General features: G+C 41.6%; 1 protein-coding gene across 2 annotated transcripts in view; it reads left to right on the top strand.

The window, feature by feature from the left end:
• LOC135504722 (cadherin-23-like) overlaps positions 1-26,924 on the top strand; it is a 611,744-nt gene that overhangs the window by 378,562 nt on the left and 206,258 nt on the right. For both annotated transcript variants that reach the window (XM_064923533.1, XM_064923534.1), the window contains 5 exons: positions 4,440-4,512; positions 18,274-18,390; positions 21,226-21,338; positions 21,547-21,654; positions 26,632-26,821. In XM_064923533.1, coding sequence (XP_064779605.1) covers positions 4,440-4,512; positions 18,274-18,390; positions 21,226-21,338; positions 21,547-21,654; positions 26,632-26,821 — 601 coding nt within the window. The remainder of the gene's footprint in view (positions 1-4,439; positions 4,513-18,273; positions 18,391-21,225; positions 21,339-21,546; positions 21,655-26,631; positions 26,822-26,924) is intronic.

The raw sequence follows: 26,924 nt of genomic DNA, 5'->3' as shown, positions 1-26,924 counted from the left end.
GTTCTGTTTTTTGTATATGCTCTTGTTTGTTTCACAAGAAAAAATATTTTGTATCTTCAGAGTGGTAGGCATGTTGTGTAAATCAAAATATATTTTAATTCCAGGTTGTAAGGCAACAAAATAGGAAAAATGCCAAGGGGGAGAATACTTTCACAAGCCACTGTATCTGTTCAAACACAATTTTTTCCAAAAGTTTAGGTTTGTGGGTTGGTAACTGATTGGTTGGTAACAGCTGATTGGCCAGCTGTTTGAGCCAGTTCAGCGTGCTTTGCTATTCTTGAGTAGCAGAATTACTTTTGCCTCCCTCCAGGCCTGAGGGCAAACACTTTCCTGTAGGCTTCGATTGAAACAATGGCAAATGGGACTGACAATATAATCCGCTATCATTTTCAGGAATTTCCCATCCAAGTTGTCAGACCCAGGTGGCTTTTCATTGTTGATAGAACAATATTTGTTTCACCTCTTCCACACTCACTTTAAAGAATTCAAAATTACAATGCTTGTATTTAATCATTTGGTCAGTTATGTATGGATGTGTAGGTTCAGAATTTGTTGTTGGCATTTCATGCCTACATTTTCTAATCTTGCCAATTAAAAATATAATTAAAATAGTTGGCAATATCAGTGGGTTTTGTGATGAATGAGCCATCTGATTCAATGAATGATGGAGCGGAGATTACCTTTTGGACCAAAATATAATTTAACTTGCTCCAAAGATTTTTACTGACATTCTTTATTTATATCATTTATCTTTGTTTCATAGTGCAGTTTCTTCTTCTTTCTGTTAAAAGTTTAGACACTTGATTTCTCAATTTACAATATGTTTGACAATCAGCTGTGCAGCCAGACTTATTTGCCATTCCTTTTGCCTCATCCCTCTCAATCATAATATTTTTTAATTCTTCATCAATCCATGGGGATTTAACCATGTTTTGTTATTTTCTTAATGGATGCAGGTGGAACTGGAATCAGCAATTTCAGAAATGTTTCAGGTGCAGCGGCTGGTTATTCCTCATTACACACCACAGAACAGCAACTATTGTCTAAATACTCAATATAGGAATCACTACAAAACGTATTGTTTGACCTCTTATATTAGGCCCAGCCTTTGGAACTTTGGGTTTCATTGATATGGCTACTATATTATGATCCCTACATCTGCTGGATTTGGATACTGCTTTTGAGCAGATTTCTGCAGCATTAGTAAAGATGTGATCAATACATGTGGATCATTTCATGCCTGTGCTATTTGTAAATAACCTGGTAGGTTGACTGATAAGCTGAACCAGGTTGCAAGCACTGGTTACATTTTGAAGCTTTTTCTTGAGTGGGCCGCTTGATGAAGGCCAGTCAATATTTAGCTTATCCAGAAAATATACCTCTGATGATATCACATACATTATCAAGCATTTCACACATATTATCCAGATACTGACCGTTAGCACTTGGTCTATAGCAGCTTTCCACAAGAATGGGCTTGAGGTGAGGCAGGTGAAAATCTGTAGCCATATTTCTTCAATAGCATTTGATATGAGATCGTATCTAAGCTTCACAGGAATATGACTCTGAACATAAATGGCAACACCTCCACATTGGCATTCCTGTATTTTCTGAAGATGTTGAAACCATGTATTACTGCCACTGAATCATCAGTTATTATCTGAGTGAGTTTCAGAGAGTCAGTATATGAATGTTATCTGTTAATAGCAAGTTATTAATTCCATGAACCTTGTTTTTTAGGCTACATAAGTTAATGTGGGCTATATTTTTTACCTTTCTGGGAGATTTTAATGTTTTGTATTGCTTTACTAGGAGGCTTATCAGAGGTATTAGTCATGACAATTATATTTATGTTTGAACTGAGCTGCACACAGAGGTCTTCCTACTAGGGCAAACATATTCCTACTCTGGTGAACTAGCATCAGTGCTAACATATAATTCAGGTTCATAGGTGCACGAGTACTGCATACAATAGCTGTAGGATTGGCAAAGGCATTCAGGGGAGTTAGAGGGACATAAATTATGTTACTTCATTATGACAACCAATGCCCCTGGTAAAATGTACATTTTCATGAGCACAGCAACACAATGGTAGGGATTATCTGGGTTGGGTCACTGACAAGTAACTTTTTTAAAGCAACCTTGAAATGCGTGGACATGGTCCAGAAGCCAAGATGATTTGGATAGACTCAGTCATTCCTGTAGAGCATCTACTGTTTCCATAAGGTGTCAAAGTTATCTATAAAAGTAATGCCAACAGAGCAACAGTAATATTTTAGCCAGGTGTGTAATGACAGTAGCTTGCTGAGTCTTTCACAGTCCAGCAAATCAGTTCTTTATAATTCATTTTTAGCAGTTCTGAGCTAGCCCCTATAATGTAGTTTGACCCCACATGGACTATGACAGCGTCAGTCCCCGGCAGTTGTTGTAGAATGGTAGGAAGCAGCCTTGTAATGTCCTGTATTCGTGCTCCAGGATAGCACGTAGTTTCTCACCATAGAGCTGGTGATGACGACAGCAGGTGAAATGGCTGAGGTGGTCCGGCCGTTCTTTCGCCTCGAGTGGTTTAGAAGACCGATGGGAGGTGCGTCCCGATGGACCCGAGCCAGCCATAGAATCCATTGTGGCTAATGAAGGGGCCAGAGTCTTATACACCCTCACAATCCGATGAGGGGGAGCTCTGAAGATCTGAACCTGAGGTAGAAGCCACCGGAGATGGAGACAGAACAAAGGATGCAGGTACCTCAGGATCCGATGTCGAAGTAGAAGCCCCCAAGGATGAAGGTGCCGGAATCTCTGGATCCAGGGTGGCAAGATTTTTGAAGTCTGTATCCGGTCCGGCCTTCTCGTCGCAAAGGAGGCCCCTATTACCAAAGGCCGCTGCTTTCAAATTCCACTGCGAGTGACGTGCCTCCACGGCTGGTTGGTAGGGTCAAGAATAGGATCATCTACTAAGTCATCCAGAAGCAACCTACTAACTCCATTCTCCAGGGAAGGGGGAGACATCTTCTGGGAAGGATCCCTGCAGAGCAGTGGTCAGTCGGCTGTGGAGAGACAAGACGGCGGCGACACTCCCACCAGACCAGAGCAGCATCCAGCTACTGGAGTAAGCAGCATCCAGCTACTGGAGTAAAAGAGAAAGAGAAAGAGAAAGTAGGCAGGCATAGATTCCTTGTGTAAGTTTGCCAGTTATTTAAATTCCCAAGATTAGTCCTCTGCAAGCAAACAGTTGTTATATTGAAAGCCCAGACGGTCGACATTGTCCTAGAATACAACAAAATAAACACAGCTCCTGCAGCGTTGAAAACATTTGTTAGTTACCTCCATTTAAACTACAAGCGAGCTAGGCTGGCTGGGCTTCGGTGTCTCTGTTCTTGACATGAAGTGTTGTAGAAACAAGCAGTACATTGCAGTGAGCAAAAACACCGGTCAAGAAGTTAGGTAGTGACAGGTAGCATACATCTTTCCATAGAGAAACACGTTAGAGAAAAACATATAGAAGTGTTTAACCCCGTACATAAACAGTTAATAAACCATAGCTACATAGACAATTAACCACAAACACTTTCATATCTCTCACTATTTCAGGAGTGTCCCCTGCTGTGGCAGGTGCTATAGAAGGTTAACACTGACAACTGGCACTCAGGCTACTATTTATCCCTTGTGCTGCACTACAAAAGCCTTGTGTGTGATGCTTCCACACAGTGATAACCCCATGTGGTCGTTGGTTTGTGTGTGTGTGTGACTCCCTCTCTTCCCCTGAATGACAGACAGACACAGACAGACAGACAGACAGACAGAGCGAAGGGGGATACTTAGTCAGTTGTACAACTGAATGCATTCAATTGAAATGTGTCTTCTGCATTTAACCCAACCCCTCTGAATTAGAGAGGTGCGGGTGGCTGCCTTAATCGACATCCATGTCATCGGTGCCCGGGGATAGCCGAACAGCTCTGGACTTCACTCTCTCTGTGCATCTCATCACATGGATTCACCCATTATGTCACATGCAGATGCTACTGCTGGGATTCATACCTCATCTTGTATCAGAGACTTTTCAAATAGATTAATACGTAGTATACCTACACACTAACAAATACACACACAAACACTGTAAACTGGGTGTCTAAATCCCTGCTGGTACAATATGTTGGTAATCAGAATCATAATAAAGAAACAGAGAAGTGTCACAGCAAAATATTCATGGCTGGATAAAGACACTATCCCTCTAGAATCTATACAGACCCCAGAGAGAACTACAATAAATCAACAACATCCTACTACTACTACTGAGCAAGAGACTCAGAATGCTAAAACAAATAGACTTCCACACAATACATATACACACAAAGAAACAGACTACATATCGTAATGCATTTGTGTATTGTGTTTAAGTGTTATACTTTTTGTTGTATGTCTTTGCTCGCCTTCTCCCAAAGGATGAGAATGACAACCCGCCAAAGTTCAGCAAGCCGTCCTACCTCGTCAAGATCCCTGAGAACATAATTGCAGGTGAGTTGGAGTCATATAAATATAATAACTTTATTAGGTAACAATTTATTATGACTACATAACTATAGTGCTTTTATTACACATAAATAAGCGTTTCATGAACGTGTTTTAACAGATCCCAACCGCATTATTAAAGGTTAATGTATATCCATTGCATATCCATAGAGCAGTCATGCTATGCAATAGCTCTTATTTAGGTATCTTAATTGTTGCATCAATACAATGACAGCGTAGTGGCTGTTCTCAAAATGTGTGCATCTGCCATACCAGTGTTGGTGAATATGTGAAAAGATGGTAACATGTTACAATAAGTTGCCCCTATTACTATGTGGCTACACAGTAGTACTTACAATGTAACAATCTTTAACAATCAACTCTGTAATTACAATGTTGTTAAAGGGACAATCATGTATTTACAATGTACTTACCCAGGAGCAAGCACCTTAATATGAAGTGAAGTGACATTTTGTATTACTTTGTAGTTACAATGCAACAACCTTTGCAGAGACAATAGGCTAACCAGGAGAAATAAGGAAACAGGAGAAAACATTTCAGTGTGAATTTTCTTTAATTGATTTGACTCATATTCAAACCATTAAAATTAAATTCCCAATTTTGTCATGGTCTATGTTCCCCCTGAAGTAGCCTTGGCCACCCCCTGGCGTCCCCATGTATAAAACTATAGTACCGCCTTTGCCTGCTGCATGACCCAGCTGCGCTTCAGCTTCAGCTCACAGAAAGATGGCCTGACATTTTCCTGTAGAAATTCTCTGATACAGAGCAGAATTTCTGGTTCCTTCTATTAAGGAAAGTCGGCCAGGTCCTGAGGCACCAAAGCATCCACACACCATCACACTACCACCATGCTTTGCTGTTGGTATAAGGTTCTTAGTATGAAATACAGTGTTTGGTTTTCACCAGGCATAATGGGACGCATGTCATCCCAAAATATATACGGTTGATTTGTGCATGATTTTTTTATTATGTTACTTGGATTGACGCACTGGTGCATCAATCAACTCTAGGTGGTTAAATTTGTGTATAGTAACCCCAGGTGTAAAATAGTAAATAATGGCTAATTCTCAGAAAGTATTAAACTGTCAAGAGGAGTAAAACAAGGTTGTCCACTATCAGCATATCTATTTATTATGGCCATCGCAATGTTCGCTATTAAAATCAGATCCAACAATAATATCAATGGGCCAGAAATCCAGGGCTTAAAAATAAAGGTGTCAATGTACGCTGATGATTCATTTTTTATTTTAAATCGACAATTTAATCCCTGCACATTCTCATAGAGGATCTAGATAATTTTTCTAACCTATCTGGATTATGCTCAATGCACAAAGTAGATGTCCTAACCTACTTGCCAAAACTATAGTTTGTTAACAAGAAATTGGTGGAGTGGTTGAAAAAGTAGTATTAAGGACTCCAACCTAAGTGTATGTAAACTTGCGACTTCAACTGAATGTTAAGTCAGAAAAAGTTTTAAATGTTTTAAATTATTCTGTCTTTGTTAAAAACAAGTTGTCATTCAATAGGCTCTGATTGGTATAAGTTTCTTGTCATACAATAGGCTCTGATTAAATTTCCAATATCCTCACCATGGTGGAAATTCTGTAATTCTGTATTCTAAAATGTATTAAATAGTTGTTTTCCCCTCATCACTCTACACACAATACTCCATAATAACAAAGAAAAACATTTTTGGGAAGTTTTTGCAAATTAAATTCCAAAACTGAAATATCACATTTACATGATTCATGATGCTGCCACCTCCATGGTTCACCATAGTGATGGTGCCAAGATACTCTTGTTTCTCATGGTCTGAGAGTCTTTAGGCGCCTTTTTGCAAAATCCAAGAGGGCTGACATGTGCCTTTTACTGAGATGTGGCTTCCGTCTGGCCACTCTACCACAAAGGCCTGCTTGGTGGAGTGCTGCAGATCCAGTTCCGGTTGTCTTTCTGGAAGGTTATCCCATCTTCACACAGGAGCTCTGGAACCTTGTCAGAGTAACCACCGGGTTCTTGGTCAACTCCCTGACCAAGGCCCTTCTCCCCCGTTTGCTCAGTTTGGTTGGGTGGCCAGCTGTAGGAATAGTCTTGGTGATTCCAAACTTCTTCCATTTAAGAATGATGGATGGCACTGTGTTCTTGGGGATCTTCAATGTTTGGTATCATGTTTGGTATCCTTCCCCAGATCTGTGCCTCGACACAGTCCTGTCTCAGATCTCTACGGACAATTCCTTCGACCTCGTGGCTTGGTTTTTGCTCTGACATGCACTGTCAACTGTGGGACCTTATATAGACAGGTGTATGCTTTTCCAAATCATGTGCAATCACTTGAATTTACCACAGATGGACTCCAATCAAGTTGTAGCAATGTATCAAGGATGATCAATGTCAACAGGATGCACCTGAGCTCAATTTCTTGTCTCATAGCAAAGGGTCTAAATATTTATGTAAAAGTATTTTTTTATTTAGTATTCAAAAAAATGAAAGTCCATTTTAGAATAAGGCTGTAATCTAACAAAATGTGGAAGAAGACAAGGGGTCTGAATGTCTTTCAAAGGCACTGTATATGCCATTTATTTGACGGTCCTACTGCATTCTGTCCCCTATCAAGTATTTGTTTTACTTTTGGTGCCAACAAGAATGACGTAAAATAGTACCCAATAAAACTAGCTTGATTGAGCCTCCACCATGTATATCTCACTAAGTCAGGATATTGAAGCCTCCATATTTGCACTAGTTCCAAAATATCCATGATATTCGTGATTTCCTTAACCCTCCTGCTGTGTTCTAGTCAAATTGGACCGATTTACATGTTCTCTCTCTGAAAAATGTAGTTCATTTAATCTGATTGTCATACAATTCCATGACTTTGTCCACACAGGGCATATGAACACACAAAATACAGTTTGATGATTTTCATTACATTTTGGGTGTTTTGTTTAACTTTTATACACGTGTGGTGTTCCCGATTAAAAATGACCAGTCATTAGAAATAAATGGGTGTGACAACAATATGTGTATAAAATTGAGTTCAGGCACATGCCCATTCATCAGATGGATACACTTGCTCTCCCAGACCCCCACATGCATGTGTGTTCGAGCACAATAACACACACACACACACACCTCACCCCCCTTCTTGGCTTCCATGGCAACCCCCAACCTTTCCCCCATGGGAACCACACCTGTTGGCATTCTCACAATCAATCGCAAAATTGTTTCAATAATATATAGAACTTGTCTTGTAGCTTTGTTATATCAATATTTTTTGAGGCCTTGCTCACAATTCATTCTGTGGCAGCACAATGACCAAACGATATACTGTATGTGAGGCTCTTTATCAAATATTTGATCATGACATTGGTGAGGAGGAGAGAGTCCTTGTTAAAACTTGTGGGGGATAGGTGTCCCGCTCACTGGACACCTGTCGACATTGGAGGGCTCCGCAATTCAAATAAATAATCATCATATTTAACATTTCTGAACATACAAGTATCTTATATCTTTTAAAATATTAAATTATTGTTAATCTAACTGTGCTGCCCAATTTACAATAGGCTTTACAGCAAAAGCATACCATGCGATTGTCCGAGGACGGCGCCCCAAGTCAACGTATTTTTCAACCAGCACAGGCTTCATAAAATCACAAATAGCGATTAAATAAATCACTTACTTTTGAAAATCTTCATCTGTTTGCAATCCCAAGGGTCCCAGCTACAACATGAATGGTCGTTTTGTTAGATAAAATCGTTCTTTATATCGCAAATAGTCAGTTTAGTTGGCGCCATCGATTTCATTAATCCACTCGCTCAACATGCAGACAAAGGAGTCCAAAAACCTACCACTAAACTTTGTTCAAACAAGTCAAACTATGTTTCTATTTAATCCTTAGGTATCCTAAAATGTAAATAAACTATAACATTTCATAAAGAAATAAGTATGTTCAATAGAAAAGTAAAATTAATAAGTCCTCTTTCTCGCGCGCCAACAGACTGATATTGTACCTGGAGTCTTTGTACGTTTTTGATGAAACAAGCCTGAAACCTTAAACAGACTGTTGACATCTAGTGGAAGTCATAAGAATTGCAATCTCGGAGCTGGAATTGCATAGGACCCAAAGATTCCCATTATAAGAGCCTGGGACCTCAAAAACAAAATATTTCTGTTTGGTTTTCTTTGGAATTTCTCCTACCATATCAATTGTGTTATAGTCTAACTCTAAGAAGTTAAACTTTGACACAAAGTAGTCTGTGATAAATAGCACAATATGTTCCATCTGAGTATTTGTTATAGTTTTTTTTACTAATAAACAAGTTGTCAATGAGCTCAGGTCAATGAGGCCTACTGGCCATAAATAGCAATTAGATGTTCAAAACTTGTAATGTTAACAAGAACTTAAGTTGATAAAAAGATCTAACACAACATTAGGTGATAATATATGTATTATTATGGATTTATAATCAGCTATAATGGGGCAGTCATTTTGGACTGGGAACACATCATTTAATTAACATGAAAGTAACACAAAAGGAAGTGCATGAGGATGATAGTTCTTGTGTGGTTTCCTTTGGGGTCCATTGAGTTATTTAAAACCGTATTATAATTTCCCACCATAATAATTGAGTCGATTATTGTTTGTAGGCTTGATAAATTGTTATATATATTTTTAAAGAATCGTGGATCATATTTTTTTGCACTGTATAGATTACTGAGCCAAATCTGTTATATGGTCCAATAACATAATTTAAAGGATCCATCTTCATTGCGGATCTGTTGTGACAAATTTCAGGTTTGGATCAAAATTGTTGTTAATTTATATCATCACCCCTTTTGAGTTATTTTGCCCATGGGAGAAGTATCTCCAAAGTTGTTGAATGAGTTTCCTGTAGTAAACAGTATATATTTATATTCCTTCTCTTTTAGCCAGGTAAATACTGTTCCTCTTTTCTTATTATCTGCTAAGCCAGTACAAATATAACTGGCTATACTTATTTTACCACTTACCATAAAGAGATATACGTTTCAATTCTATTTATCCTAATATATAGTTCCAGTCAAAAGTTTGGACACACCTACTCATTCAAGGGTTTTACTTTATTTCTACTATTTTCTACATTGTGGGGAAAAAATGCAGACATCAACACTATGAAATAACACATGAAATCAGGCAAGGTCATCTGATGCAACACTCCATCAATCTCCTTCTTGGTCAAATAGCCCCTACACAGCCTGGAGGTGTGTTGAGTCAATGTCCTGTTGAAAAACAAATGATAGTCCCACTAAGAACAAACCATATGGAATTGCGTATAGCTGCAGTATGTTGTGGTAGCAATGCTGGCTAAGTGTGCCTTAAGTTCTAAATAAATCACTGACAAGTGTCACCAGCAAAGCACCCCCATACCATCACACTTCCTCCTCCATGCTTCACGATGGGAACCACACATGCAGAGATCCTCCATTCACCAACTCTGAGTCTCCCAAACTTAGGTTCATCAGACCAGATTTCCACCAATCTAATGTCCATTGCACGTGTTTCTTTGCCCAAGCAAGTCTCTTCTTATTGATGTACTTTACTAGTGGTTTATATTCATAAATTCAACCATGAACGGTTGATGTTGAGATGTGTCTGTTACTTGAACTCTGTGAAGCATTTATTTTGGGTGCAATCTGAGCTGCTGGTAACTCCAATGAACTTATCATCTGCAGCAGAGGTAACTCTGAGTCATCCTTTCCTGTGGCGATCCTCATGAGAGCCAGTTTCATCATAGCGCTTGATGGTTTTTGCAACTGCACTTTAAACTTTAAAAGTTCTTGAAATGTTATGTATTGACTGACCTTCATGTCTTAAAATAAAGATGGACCGTCATTTCTCTTTGCTTATTTGAGCCGTTCTTGCCATAACATGGACTTGGTCTTTTAAAAAATAAGGCTATCCTTTGTATACCACCCCTACCTTGTCTGGTTGAGAGAAAGCCAAGAGTGTGCAAAGTTGTCATCAAGGCAAAGGGTGGCTACTTTGAAGAATGAGGCAAATAGGGCAAATGGTGGTCACATCGGATACATACTGTATCTGTATTCCCAGTCATGTGAAATCCATAGATTAGGGTGTAATACATTTATTTATTTCAATTGATACAGTGAAAAGCTATTGCCGCTTCGGCGCCATCATTTTGACTATTGAAGTGAAAAAAAAAAGTTTAAAATGTCAGATTTCATTAAACCCTGTTTCTGGTTGATGACAACAGCCACGCAAATATGACAACGGGCTGTTAGAAAGGTATTGACACAGGTTATTATTATTAAGAATACAAGGCTGTTTGCGGATGCTATAGAAAGGCAGTCGACAACCGCTAAGGTTTCTAAAGGTTTTCAACAATTTTATTTCAATATTTTGAGACGTACGTTGCACCTCTGCACATTACAAACCTTTATAAACACAGCAAGTCTTAACACAATGGCGCTAGAGCAAATAACGTACATTTTACGGGTTCAAATCAAATCTCATTTGTCACATGCACCGAATACAACAGGTGTAGACCTACAGTGAAATGTTTACTTACAAGCCCTTAACCAACAATGCATTTTTAAGAAAAATAAGTGTTAAGTAAAAAACAGAGAAGTTTAAAAAATGATACAAATAAAATGGTACAAATAATTAAAGAGCAGCAGAAAAAAACAATTGTGAGGCTATATACAGGGGGTAACGGAACAGAGGCAATGTGCTGGGTCATTGGTTAGCTGAGGTAATTGAGGTAATATGTAACTATAGGTATAGTTAAAGTGACTATGCATAGATGATAAACAGAGAGTAGCAGCAGCGTAAAAGGGGGGGTGCAAATAGTCTGGGTAGCCATTTGATTAGCTGTTCAGGAGTCTTATGGCTTGGGGGTAGGATCTGTTAAGAAGTCTTTTGGACCTAGACTTGGCGCTCCGATAACGCTTGCCATGTGGTAGCAGAGAGAACAGTCTATGATTAGGGAGTCTGGAGTCTTTGACAATTTTTTGGGCCTTCCTCTGACACTGCCTGGTTTACAGTCCTGGATGGCAGGAAGCTTGGCCCCACTGATGTACTGGGCCATACACACTACCCTCTGTTATGCCTTGCAGACGGAAGCCGAACAGTTGACATACCAGGCAGTGATGCTCTCGATAGTGCAGCTGTATAACTTTTTGAGGATCTGAGGACTCGGATCCTCTAAAAATATTTTCAGTCTCCTGAGGGGGAATAGGTTTTTTTGTGCCCTCTTAACGACTGTCTTGGTGTGTTTGGACCATTATAGTTTATTGTTTATGTGGACACCAAGGAACTTGAAGCTCTCAACCTGCTCCACTACAGCCCCGTCGATGAGAATGGGGGCATGCTCAGTCCTCCTTTTACTGTAGTGCACAATCATCTCCTTTGTGTTGATCACGTTGAGGGAGAGGTTGTTGTTCTTGCACCACATGGCCAGGTCTCTGACCTCCTCCCTATAGGCTGTCTCATCATTGTTGGTGATCAGGCCTACCACTGTTGTGTCATCGGCAAACGGTGGTGTTGGAGTCGTGCCTTGCCATGCGTTCATCAGTGAATAGTGAGTACAGGAGGGGACTGAGCACACACCCCTGAGGGGCCCCTGTTTTGAGGATCAATGTGGCAGATGAGTTGTTACCTACCTTTACCACCTGGGGGCGGCCCATCAGGAAGTCTAGGTTTCAGTTGCAGATGGAGGTGTTTAGGCCCATGTTCCTTAACTTAGTGATGCGTTTTGAAGGCACTATGGTGTTGAACTGTAGTCAATGAACAGTATTCTCACATAGGTGTTTGTTTTGTCCAGGTGGGAAAGGTCAGTGTGGAGTGCGATTGAAATTGTGTCATCTGTGGATCTTTTGGGACGGGTTCAAATTGGAGTGGGTCTTGGGTTTTTGGGAGTATATGTAGATGTGAGCCACGACCAGCTTTTCAGCGTGAGTGTTACGGGGCAGTAGTCATTTAGGCAGGTTACCTTCACTTTGTTGGGCACAGGTGTGTCCTATAATGTATCTTTAAGTTACCAACAACCTCCATCACATCACGAGGATCAAATTAAAACATAGAAGGGAAATGTATCTTAATGTAATTCAAGGGATTTCCAAGGGATTTTACATTTTCTCAAATTTCTTTGACAGAGAGGAACCCACATTCATCAGAAAAATATTTAAATTCACATGAAATAACATCAGGATCACTCTAGGTCTTATTTCCAACAATACATTGAGATGAATATGCCGTTTTCTTACTCAACAGTTGATTGATGATTGTTCAAGTTGACATTGTATTATTTAAGGATTCTTGGAATATGTTAGTAAAATATATTTTTATGGATATCCGAAGTAGGTGAGTAAATTTGTGAGAAACTTTTTATACAACTAGTTTTTTTACTGAGGATTATTTAGACCGGTGGTAAACCAAGGTTTCCAGAACCCTTCTGCTGCTCTCATACATGGGCAGTGATTCTGGTACCTCTCCATCGCTCGTTAGGGTTGATTTCAGAATGTCACTTTGTTTATGTTTTCTCACTCTTGCAAAGTCACTGTGCATTTGCAATATGGTTAACTGGGCATTCACCATCACGAATGTGTCATGCTATAAAAATCGTGCAGGAATGCCAAATTGACTGGCCCGATGAACTCGGGATGGCTGGGCAGTGATTCTGGTACCTCTCCATCGCTCATTAGGGTTGATTTCAGAATGTCACTTTTGGTGATGGTACCTCACTGTTTAAACATATTGCAAATGGACAAGAGTCACCAGCAAGTCACCGTCCATCAGTCAATTTGATATCATTCTGACACCAAAATGATACCAACTGACACCAAACCCACTTTTCCCAACTCATTTAGTAGCCAACTATCACATACTTAAGAGCGTCTGCTAAATGACTTAAATGTAAATGTAAATGTACTTCAGAGCTGGCCCTTCAAACCATAAAAATAAACATAAAACACGTAGTTACGTTCTAGCTGCGGGTCCATTTCTTGTGTTATGTGTAGACCTAGCTGAGGCGACCCCGAATCCCAAGTTTCGGCTCGATAGCTCATTTGGTGTCCGAGTAAAACCCTAATTGGTGCTGAAAATCCACTTTTTTCAATTACTTGCTACTGGGTCCTTGAATGAGCTATCGGACAGAAACGTTGGGTTCTGTCTCTATGGGCCGAGACGGTCACAATGCACCTAGTCTTGTGACTCTGGGACATTTCTAAATGTCGCCATTTTCGTAATGGTCAAAATGAATTGAAGTCATTGCAAATGTACGAGGCTTTTTCTCGGTACGAGAACCTTCTAGAGTGACGTAACTCACCACGCACTATCGACCTGAGGTCTAGAACAGGATTCTAAAGTTTCGGAACTCTAGGTCTGACGGTTCTTTAAAAGTTCCAACAAGGTTAACTAATGTAGGGAGTGTATGTCTCTACGCACCCCAATGGGTCCCTACTTCCAAGCTGTGTGTGTGTGTGATTTAGTTTTCCTTTGAAATTTTATGGGAAAAATGACTGATTTACAGTTCATGGGGGTTGCCTAATCACATAAATGAAGTTTTGGAAAGATCAGATTTTTTTTACCCCTCGAAACAGCCCATGAGACACCAATTATGGCACTTCCGGTTGGCACAGGAAGCTATAACTCAACCCACTTCCTCATTGGGGTATTCTATTACAGAATCCTGAGTTTTAAGTCTTTACCATAAAAACTGACTGATTTACACAGGGTTGAATGCACTATGTCTATCAAACTGCAGGCAGGTTATGGGTATACACTTTTAGGGCGATTTTAACAACCTTATATTGGCCTGATGGACTGGTACCGAAGACAGGTTCATAAGGCATTCATAACCCATATAGGCTCCAGGTTGAATTTAGGGGAGCAGGCAATGTATTCCTATGGGGAGAGATATCATTGTGTTCTATGAGATCAAAAAACCCTGTTTTACTGTTAAGGGTTAATGCCACACGGTCAAAGTTAGGTTTGCACAGATCGGGAGGACCTTAGGAACATTCCTGTGTTTGAATTGTCCTTCTAAACCTAACGGTTCCGCCGCTGTCACCCAAAATCAAATGACGTTGTGGTGCAGATTTCATTTTGGGCCTACTTTTCTCATGGTCGCTGTGCTTAGACCGAGCGAGCTACGGTCAAGCGGGATATCTCATTGAACTCGGCACGGCCTTGGGATTATGTTTATGCCATTTCCTGCTCTCTGTGTCTTTAAGAACCGCGCTTTGTCACTCCATCCTTGCTGTGTGTGTGTGTGTGAGAGCTTTTCTTTGACATCTGTTGGGAGAAATGACTGATTTTACAGTTCATGGGGGTTGCCTAATCACACATATGAAGTTTTGAAAAGATCTGACCTTTTTAACCCTTGGAAACAGACACTATGACACCATTTAAGGCACTTCCCGTTGGCACAGGAAGCTATAAATAAACCCATATCCTGATTGGGGTGTGCCTTTACAGAATCCTGAGTTTTAAGTCTTCACGTTAAGAACTGAGTTATTTACGGAGGGTTTAGTGAGTGTGTGTTATTTCAGAAAATCATAGAAAATCACAGAAATCTCGCAGTGCTCCGCAGCACACTTTAAAAATATTTGTATGAACACCCTGCAACTGGATCTGTAACTGTTGAAAAAAAACTATATTTGAACATCACCAATCTGTCATTGCACGATTTCTCTTAATTGACGACAGATAAATGGTTGATTTTTTTTTATTGACACCGGAGGCTCCTTGACTTTGACGTGAAGTGAAAAAATAATTTCTCTATTTTTATTTTGGCCCTTTAATCCCAGAAAAGGCCTAGACGCCATCTTGTTCGGGGCCAACTGCCCATTATGCCAAACCTATGCTCACCAAGTTTCGGCTTCGAAATATTTTCAGTTTTCGAGATAAGGCCCGTCGTGATTCGTGATGTTTTGTCAAATTGCAGTATGATTGCTTATGCCCTCTTGTGGGATTTTCCGGGATAGCGGAAAAATGACCAAAATGTTATTATTTTATAAAACGAAAACCGAATGTCTGACAAAGTTCATTTGATGACTTCCCGGTAGGTCTGGCCCTGCCGCTCGGCCCAACGCCGTCACCGAATTTTACAAATGTTTTCGGACGTCAAGTAAGGGACGGTACATTTGCAATATGGACTTTCTCACTAACCATACAGAAAATGTCGTAATGTTCCCTTAATGTATGAAAGGGAGAGCAGTTTATTTGTTAGAACACAAAGAACAAATAAACTCTCATGGATGGGGCTGTAGTGGAGCAGGTTGAGAGCTTCAAGTTCTTTGGCGTCCACATCACCAACAAATTAACATGGTCCAAGCTCACCAAGATGGTCGTGAAAATGGCACTACAAAACCTATTCCCCCTCAGGGGACTGAAAAGATTTGGCATGGGTCCTCAGATCCTCAAAAGGTTTTACAGCTGCACCATCAAAAGCATCCTGATGGGTTCCTCTGACGGCATCCTGTCAGAGGAAGGCCCTAAAAGTTTTCAAAGACTCCAGCCACCCTAGCCATAGACTGTTTTCCTGCTACCGCACAGCAAGCGGTACCAGAGCGCCAAGTCTAGGTCCAAGAGGCTTCTAAACAGATTCTAACCCCAAGCCATAAGACTCCTGAACATCTAATCAAATGGCTACCCAGACTATTTGCATTGCCCATTCTCCTCTTCTACGCTGCTGCTACTCTCTGTTATTATCTATGCATAGTCACTTTAATAACTCTACCTAAATGTACATATTACCTCAATTACCTCGACACCGGTGCCCCCACACATTGACTCTGTACCGGTACCCCCTGTATATAGCCCAGCTATTGTTTTTTTTACTGCTGCTCTTTAATTATTTGTTATATTCACCTCTTAATTTTTTTGGTATGGGCTTGTATGTAAGCATTTCACCAATTAACCAATTTGTTGGTTATTTTTTTAAATAAAATCTAAACAGTAATGGCGTAGTTGCACATTTTCAGTGAAAATCACTACAATAAATGTGCTTTAGCTGTCACCCTGGCCTGATATTGGATACACTATCTAGCTATTTCTCTCTACCAATATTGTATACCCTATCTAGCTACTTCCCTCTCCTCAGCGAGAGTGAAGGACACTGTGCCCCGTGTTGTTGTGTTGCCGCAAGCTGGTTTCAAGATGGTTTCTACCAATGTTACAAGTTATTTGTCGTGTAGGCTGCTAGCCTACTCAAAATTAAGTCAAGTGGGAAAGAACAAGTTGAACACGTTAGCTCCTGCTAACGACATGTGACAGCCTACAGCTGCCCGGTGGGAAGCAATTACTGACCAGAATGAAGAAACTCACGTTGGAACCACCTCGATACAATACTGTTGCATGGATCATTTGCATTCATTTTGCAATGGATTGTCGTTACGTTAGCTAATTGACATGTTACGGTGACATCCAGATGCTGTCCAATACTACAAGTTATTTCACCCTCGCCCACCGAAATAAACATACTTTTATATGTCATGAATGCATTACGTAGTCAAATTAAATCCCTTTATTACATAAACAATTATATATCTATGGTTGGAGTCACTCACAGAAGACAGCTGGGTTGTGTCTAAAAATTACCCTTCAAAAACCCTGCTTCCTCTATCCTCCAATGCGCTTTAGGAGAGAGGCCAGGAGTGGTGGAAACAAGGACAATAAGTCACATTTTCAGACTGGTGTTACACTTCGGTCAATGGCTGAAACTGTGTGTCCATTCATTCCTTCCGTTCAATTCAAACAGCTTTGATATACTGTAGATCATTACAATGGCCTTGTACAATAATAATAGACTAGTTTAATGGCCAAACCTCACCCTATCACATCTTTACCTTGAGTTTCAATGATATTCCTTTCTTTGCTTTGGGTCGTTTTTCATGTCACGACTTGTATCCCCTCTTGTCTCATATTTTCTTATGTAGTTTTATATATTATTTTTAAGTGCTTAGCAGGCCAGTGCAGTTAAATTACTATCACTATTCATTCTCATGCATGTATTCAGAGTATACAATAGTTTTGTTTCCAATCACTGGATGAATTGAGATAAGTGACTATTCCCTCGTCCGCCAGAGCTGCTGCAGAGCTTGGCAAATGCGTCACACACACACACACACACACACACACACACACACACACACACACACACACACACACACACACACACACACACACACACACACACACACACACACACACACACACACACACACACACACACACACTACACACACACACACACACACACACACACACACACACACACACACACACACACACACACACACACACACACACACACACACACACACACACACACACACACACACACACACACACACACACACACACACACACACACACACACACATTGAAGTGCCAATTTGAAAGCAAAGTGGGGGTGGATCTTGGAGCTAACTTAACTAGCTAACCATGGGGCTCTGGACCTAGCCTCTCATCACCTTCCCTGGATATTTATCAGGGCTCTTCCATGCATGGACCATAATACCAAACAAGCTGCTGAGAATCCACTAATCCATAAACCGACTCAGTACCATTCTCTGTCAGTGTAGCTGAGTGTGATAGAGTGGAGGTTGAAAGATGCCTCTCTCACTGACCCTTCCCCCTCTTGCTCCCCCTCTCTTTCACTCCTCATATATATTTGTACACCTGACTCTTGATATCCCTTCCTCTTTCTTCCCCTCTTTCTCACTCACTCCTTCCCTCTCTCTCTTCCTCAGGGGCGACGGTTGTGTTTGTGAATGCCACTGATCTGGACGCCTCCCGGGAGTTTGGACAGGCCTCACTCATCTACTCCCTACAGGGCTCCTCCCAGTTCCGCCTCAACACACGATCAGGTGAGTGTGTTTGCGTGTGTGTGCAAGGCGCAACTTTGTGTTGGATATTGTGGTGGTAAGGGTCAATGGGTTCCGGTGTCAACACCCCTCTCAGATGTTTTGGTAACAGCTGTGAAATTGTTATTTCTGGTGAATTTTGAGGGGAAAATGTATCAAGAAATGTCCTGATAAATTGGTCAGTATACCCCAATCACAACTGAAACCCCATATTTTTTTCTATATTACTTAAAACCGTGTTCTTAATGTTAACTGTTCAGAAAGTCACCACCACACTCCATCTTTAATTACATTTAAATAGATGGGTTGGCTGACAACGTCACAAAAACGTTGTGAGCGTTTTCATGGGGCAGTAGTCTGTGTGTTGTTGTGATTCTGGATGGCCAGATTGATAGCAAGAATGACAACAAACTGCCATGTGGGGAATTGTACGTGGCTCGTTTAAGCTTGTTTCATCTTGTTATTGATACCATGTCTTGTTTTGAGGTGTTTTTTTATGTCAATGCTAATATGGCTAAGCTAGCTAACCAACAACTGCAACAATGTATTTGAGAGACAACAAGTGTGCAAATCTATTCATGTCTTCAATAAACTTTGGAGACGAAATATGGCTTACAGTGGTCCAACATCTAAGCCAACCCTGTCTGTTTTGCCCCATAGTTGCATACATCTCAGTTTTGTTGATAAACAATCCACCAGTATATGCCAAAACCCATTATTCTATTGGTGTACCCTTCACCACGCTTGGCTAGTAACTTGTATGGTCTTGAATAACTAATTTCTTATACCAAATTAACTTAAAAGGAGTCAAGGCAATCTGACTCCAGAAATGTCTTACTTGGTTACACAATTTAATTGCAGTATTAATTAATAAAATAATGAGTGAGAGTCAAAATATAACTCTTCAATATGGATCAAGCAATATACTTTAAAATAAACCAATCAGTATGGCATCATACAAAAATACGTAGCAAAAAAAATGTCATTCACCATCAACCTTATACAAAGATGGGCATATAGTGGAACAGAAAGGGGTCAGATCTACAGTCTCAATTCACTTAAATGCACCAAATACATTTTGGGCATATTGTTTTCCTATCTTTGGTATCCAGATTCACCTGGTGGATATGACAGACGGCATCATAATTCAATCTGCTTTGCGCCATTGTTAAGCACAGCCATGTCTTCTACCTCCATGACAACCAAATTAAATACAAATTCAGGCAACAACATTTGCTATAGCAAATGGGCTACACTCAGCAAAGATGAGAAGTTGAACCGATAGTTCCAATCTGTGTGCAATATAAATTGCTGTGCAAAGTGCTTTACCAGACAGCCTTATAACTACAATTCCAAATTGTCACATGATGATCTGTTCGTCCTCTCACTGTGCCTCAACATGGTTGTGCTCTCCCTCTCTCTACTGACTGTCTCTGACCCCTGCCATGACAACCAAATTAAATCAGAAGGCAGGCAACGACTGTTTTGGGCTACAGTCAGCAAAGATGAGGAGTTGAACTGATAGTGCCTTATAACTCAAATTCTCACCTGATTACATGTTAGTCCTCTGCCTGCCTCAACATGGGTGGTGCTCTCTCTATCACTCTTTCTATTGCCTATCTTTGAATCCTGCCATATGACCAAAAAACATTATCATATGACAAAGATGGCTGGCCATAATACTGTTGAGGTTAGCTTATTAACATGAATTAGATTCTGTTTTTATTAGCTGAACTATTTATTTACTTTCTGGCAATAGGTATAGCTATCTATCTGACTACGTAGTGCCAGTCTATTATGAATTGTAGAGTGTAGTGAGCTAGCTAGCTATGTAGCCATTCATTCATTTACTTAAAATCCTCTGCACTCCCCACAAAAATTGTATGTCCTGCACTTCCATCCTCATTTTATGAGGCATGTCTTACCTTGTTTCAAAGTAGCCTTGCCAAAATCAGGTCATAGAAATGTTAAGGGGATTTATTTTATAAACACTTCCTTACGCAATTGGAACCAGCATTTCTTTCATATTCTATTGGTTTTCAAATCAACATAATTTCATTGTCCAGCAGCTTAAGACGCAATCCTAGTCATATTAGCAACCCATGCTAATGTTTGCGTCTTTTAGATATCCCCTCTTTCTACATTTGTAACAGATGTTTTAATTTCTGTCACATAAAATCACTCACATGTGCAGTGCGCTTTTTAGAACAGTGTGTTCCCGCTAATTGCATTATGGAATATTCGTGCATATCCTACTGCCGTGTGTGCATTTCTGCGCTTATAATATGAAGAAGTTAATCAACAATTTAAGCTAAAGGGTCTGATCTGTTGCATCAGCCTCATTGCTGTAAAAAAAAATAATGTAGTGGTTCTATGAATTTTGGATCCAGAGTCTGTTTTGAATTATCTCAGACAGGTGATTAATTTCGAGCCCTGTAGCTACCCCTCCTCAGCGAACACTACAAAGAGAAAGAGAGAGAGAGCATAGTGTGTGCTGCAGAACTGTTACTTCAGACCAAAGCAATGCATTGGCTGGCTGCCTCTGGGAACCGGGCGCAACCAAAAGCGGCAGGGGATCCGATCGTAAAATGAGGAACTGAGTCACTGTGGTGCAAAGCAATTAAGAACGTGCTGTAAGCTCACTCCACAGCTAGCTTGAAATGTTGCTGATGGAGCCATCCAATCAGTGCCTTTGGGTGGCTCAAACCGTTGGTCCGTTTGAGGAAGCAAAGCTGTTAGCAGAACACTTAACCCCGTTACATGCGCGTCTGTGTGTTTCTGTACATGCTGTGGTGTGTCTGATGTGTGTTTGACCTATGCATTACCTGTGTGTTTCAGGAGAGATAACCACTACAGCCTTACTGGACAGAGAGCTGAAGTCAGAGTACATCCTGATTGTTAGAGCTGTGGATGGAGGGGTGGGGCCACTGCAAAAGACTGGCATTGCCACGGTAACGACCTCCATTCTCACATCTTCATGTTTCTTATTGCTCTCAGATCATTTAGATGCTTCTCTCTCTTTCTCTCTCTTTTTCTCGCTCTCTCTCTCTTTCTCTCCCTTTCTGTCTCTCCATTTCTCTCTCTCTCCACCTCTTCTCTATCTTGAAGACTTTAACTGAACTCAAAACAGTCATTAACCCTTTCTACTCCTCCCTCCAGGTGAACATCACCATCCTGGACATAAATGACAATTCCCCCATGTGGCGAGACGAGCCCTACCACGCCAACGTGGTGGAGATGAGCCCCATCGACACTGACGTCATCTCTGTGAGTTCAGCTTGCCTTGATCTTTGACATTTGATGCCCTGACCCCCAGAAATGAACTATGGCTTGTACAGTAGATATGAATAAATTAGCAAGTTCTTTTGTGGTGAGCAGACTCCATGAGACAGACAGACCGCTGCCTTTTCAACCACTTTACACTTTTTTGTGGATAGGATTTTTCCTGTTCTCTTTCATCTGTGGTTTGGCAGGTAGCCTAGGGGTTAGAGCGTTGGACTAGTAACCGCAAGGTTGCAAGATCGAATCCCTGAGCTGACAAGGTAAAAATATGCTGTTCTGCCCCTGAACAAGTCAGTTAACCCAGTGTTCCTAGGCTGTCGTTGAAAATAAGAATTTGTTCGTAACTGACTTGCCTAGTTAAGTGAAAGTAAATTGGAACCTTAAACAAACTTAAATTATTTTTCCTTTGATTGGATATGACTGCAGGGTATTTTGGAGGAAATAAATTGACTGTGCTGTACAATGTGTATCCAGAGGAAACATACTAAATGGATAAGGGATAAAGAGACACTTCTACAGGTAGTGCAGAGTCTGCTGACAGACAAATACATGCTTGATACAGCCTAACCTACTGTGCTCGAACAGAAAGACGACAACTCAACTGTGAGACATACAATACATGAGGTTTAGAATTCGGGGGTGAGTGACATTTCTACATGTAGTACATTTTGGTAACGGAAAGACTTGATTGCAGTGAGCATATGTATACCTAACCCGCTATGTTCTGACAGTAAGTGGAAAAATACAACAAGTGTCCAACAGTGCAAATTAACTCCTGGACATACAGTACCAGTCAAAAATTTGGACACACCTACTCATTCAAGGGTCTTTCTTACTGTTAATATTTTCTACATTGTAGAATATTAGTGAAACCATCAAAACTATGTAACCAAAAAAGTGTTAAACAAATCAAAATATATTTTAGATTTTAGATTTTTCAAAGTAGCCACCCTTTGCCTTGATGACAGCTTTGCACACGCTTGGCATTCTCTTAACCATCTTCACCTGGAATGCTCTTCCAACAGTCTTGAATGAGTTCCCACATATGATGCGCACCTGTTGGCTGCTTTTCCATAACTCTGTTGTCCAACTCATCTCAAACCATCTCAATTGGGTGATTGTGGAGGCCAGGTCATCTGATGCATCACTCTTCTTCTTGGTCAAATAGCCCTTACACAGCCTGGAAGTGTGTTGGGTCATTGTCCTGTTGACAAACTGAGGAAGCAAACCAGCATATCGCTGCAGAATCCTGTGGTAGCCATGTTGAATTCTAAATAAATCACTAGCAGTGTCACCAGCAAAGCACCCCCACACCATCACACGGGGTGGCAGGGTAGCCTAGTTGTTAGAGCGTTGGACTAGTAACCGGAAGATTGCGAGTTCAAACCCCCGAGCTGACAAGGTACAAATCTGTTGTTCTGCCCCTGAACAGGCAGTTAACCCACTGTTCCCAGGCCATCATTGAAAATAAGAATTTGTTCTTAACTGACTTGCCTGGTTAAATAAAGGTAAAATAAAAAAAATAAAAATAAAACACCTCATCCTCCATGCTTCACGGTGGGAACCACACATGTGGAGATCATCCATTCACCACCTCCTTGTCTCACAAAGACACTGTGGCTGGCACCAAAAATCTCAAATGTGGACTCATCAGACCAAAGGACAGATTTCCACTGGTCTAATGTCCATTGATGGTGTTTCTTGGCCAAAGCAAGTGTTTTCTTCTTATTGGTGTCCTTTAGTAGTGGTTTCTTTGCAGCAAAAAGGCCGGATTCACGCAGTCTCCTCTGAAAAGTTGATGTTGAGATGTGTCTGTTACTTGAACTCCATGAAGCATTTATTTGGGCAGCAATCGGAGGTGCATTTAACTCTAATTAACTTATCCTCTGCAGCAAATGTAACTCTGTGTCCTCCTTTCCTGTGGCGGTCTTCATGAGAGCCAGTGTCATCATATCGCTTGTGTCACGCCCTGACCTTAGAGAGCCTTTTTTATGTCTCTTTTTGGTTTGGTCAGGGTTTGATTTGGGTGGGCAATTCTATGTCCTTTATTTCTATGATTTGTGTTTCTATGTGTTGGCCGGGTATGGTCCTCAATCGGAGACAGATGTCTATCGTTGTCTCTGATTGGGATTCATACTTAGGTAGCCCTTTTTCCCTCCTTTCAGTGTGGGTAGTTATCTTTGTTAGTGGCACTTAGCCCTGTAAGGGAACTTTCCCCTGAAATTGACAAAAATTAATGGGAACATATTTGCACTGTAACAATAATATACAAGAAACAACAATACAAAGAACAAACAACAATATACACGGAGTATGCACGGTGTCCAATGCCAAGTGGAACACTGCAAAATGAACATACTTTTGTCATATTTGATTATCATAATATGTGTTTTGTTTTGTTTTGATGTCAGACAAAAGTCCAAAAATGTAAGAAATTGCAATATAATAGGGGTGGCACAAATTTGACAACAGGAAGTGTGGCTGATGAACTCGGGAGCCAGGTGGGAGACCTGTTGATTTCATCATGTCCTGTGAATCTTACCATGGAGGGCGACAGTTGTTAGCGACATTTTAACCAAGGGCAGGCACTGTGTTATGCTATGGAGCGCACGGTGTCTCCAGTGCAGGTATTTGCATAGCCAGGTGCGGTACATATCAGCACCTATATGTTCGGCCGGGCTAGAGTGGGCATCGAGCCAAGTAAGGTTGGGCAGGCTCGGTGCTCAAGAGCTCCAGTGCACCTGCACGGTCCGGTCTATCCAGTGCCACCTACATGCACCAGCCCTCCGGTGGCAGCCCCCCGCACCAGGCTTCCTGTGCGTGTCCAGAGCCCAGTACTCCCTGTTCTTCTTCCCCACACTCGCCCTGAGGTGCGTGTCCTCGGCCCAGTACCACCAGTGCCGGCAGTCTCCCGCCTGTCCAGATCTGCCAGAGTCTCCCGCCTGTCCAGAGCTGCCAGAGTCTCCCGCCTGTCCAGAGCTGCCAGAGTCTCCCGCCTGTCCAGAGCTGCCAGAGTCTCCCGCCTGTCCAGTGCTGCCAGAGTCTCCCGCCTGTCCAGAGCTGCCAGAGTCCCCCGCCTGTCCAGAGCTGCCAGAGTCTCCCGCCTGTCCAGAGCTGCCAGAGTCTCCCGCCTGTCCAGAGCTGCCAGAGTCTCCCGCCTGTCCAGAGCTGCCAGAGTCTCCCGCCTGTCCAGTGCTGCCAGAGTCTCCCGCCTGTCCAGTGATGCCAGAGTCTCCCGCCTGTCCAGAGCTGCCAGAGTCTCCCGCCTGTCCAGAGCTGCCAGAGTCTCCCGCCTGTCCAGAGCTGCCAGAGTCTCCTGCCTGTCCAGAGCTGCCAGAGTCTCCCGCCTGTCCAGAGCTGCCAGAGTCTCCCGCCTGTCCAGAGCTGCCAGAGTCTCCCGCCTGTCCAGAGCTGCCAGAGTCTCCCGCCTGTCCAGAGCTGCCACAATCCGCCAGAGCCGCCATTCAGCCAGGATCCGCCAGAGCAGCCATTCAGCCTACGATGTGGCCCAGAAGTTAATTGACAGCATGTCAGGGCAGATTGCACAGGTCTTGAAAAAGAAGGATCAACACAGCAAATATTCACTCTTTGCATCAACTTCATGTAATTGTCAATAAAAGCCTTAGACACTTATGAAATGCTTGTAATTATACTTCAGTATTCCATAGTAACATCTGACAAAAATATCTAAAGACACTGAAGCAGCAGACTTTACGTACATAGGGAGGAAGTGAAGAGAAGGAGAAAGACAAACAAAATTCTCATTTCCAACACCACCACTTGTTCTTTCCTCACCTCTTTATCACTCCATTCCTCTCTCGTTCCACGATGATGGATAAAGTGCTCAAATTAAAGACAGATACACAAGGAGAGAGTGAAGAGCATCCAAGAAAGACTACTACAGTGGTTGCTCAACTAAACGTTTTGAGATTTATGCTGCGGGACATATCATTCATTTGTGGTTTAGTACAGTGCTCTGTGTCACTGATTCACTGCTCCAGACCAGTGCAAAGGGGAGTTAGAACACTGATTATGCTTACTGGAAAATGCAATAAAAGAGGCAAGTGGAAGAAAAACACAGCATTCAGAGGTCAAGACAGAGCTTGATAAATCAATGAGACTTTTATTTTCACTGAATCCCCATTTGTGTTTTGGTTAGACTACAATTATGGTGTGGAAATGTTAGGATTGTTTTGCTCTTACTGTATCTGGTACTGTAGCCTACTCCCGGCCGGTCACGTTGAACAGAACCATTATGGGCTATTAGCAGGACAATAGATACTTTGTGCAAGGAAATTGATCAGCAAAACATTGTATATGGGGCCTCCCAAGTGGAGCAGTGGTCTAAGACAGTGCATTGGAGTGCAAACTGCATTACCACAGATGCTGGTTCAATACCCGTGCCGGCTGCAACCCATGAGGCGACGGTAGGCTATTGGTTTCTCTCCCTCTAAAAACTGAAAAAATTAACAAACTGACTTTATTTGCAAATTGGTAAGAATGTCTCACCCCATGTTCAAGAATGGGCTTCTTCTCACTCACTTTTGGTTATTTGAAAACATAATAATCTCCAAAATATAGTTATTTTTTAAACAAACCATAGAAAGTTGGTTGCAATTTCAGTGTAGTCCATCAGAAAAGACAGAACAAAAAACCTTTGTTCCTCTATTGACTAATTAACCAGTTTCCAGCATTTTCTTCGTCAGTGCAGTGAATAATTGATCAGCTCTTTAAAAAAATCATGCCGCAATCTCGGCCCAGCGTATACATTACCTATCACGTTAGATATTAGGTTGTTTTGCGGTGCTGTTGAAGTGATTGTCAGATTTTCCCCCACTAAGACTCATTCCTTCTTTCTTTCATCATTCCTCCTCTCTCCCCTCCCTCCTCCTTTCTCTCATCTCCCTCCTCTCCCCACTTTCCCTTCCCCCCTCATCCCCCACACCCCATACATCCCTCCAGGTGCTAGCGATAGACCCAGATGTTGGGGACAATGGGACAGTGGTGTACAGCATCAGCCCAGAGAACCCCTTCTACACCATCAACAGCAGCACAGGCAAGATCAGGACCAGCGGGGCCGTGCTGGACAGAGAGAGGTCCAACCCAAAAGACATCCTGCTCATGAGGACCATCATCGTGTCTGCTGTCGATCGTGAGTCCCACACCAGGCCAGAACTCGGTCGGTTGGTCGGTTGGTTTGTTGTTCTGTGTGTCTGGCTGGCTAGCTATTTTTCTGGGACTGAGACCGTGTGTGT

Source organism: Oncorhynchus masou, chromosome 18 (genome assembly GCF_036934945.1).
Source record: "Oncorhynchus masou masou isolate Uvic2021 chromosome 18, UVic_Omas_1.1, whole genome shotgun sequence".
NCBI lineage: Eukaryota > Metazoa > Chordata > Actinopteri > Salmoniformes > Salmonidae > Oncorhynchus > Oncorhynchus masou.
The sequence above is the reverse complement of the archived record's forward strand: the minus strand, read 5'-3'. Positions and strand labels throughout refer to the sequence as shown.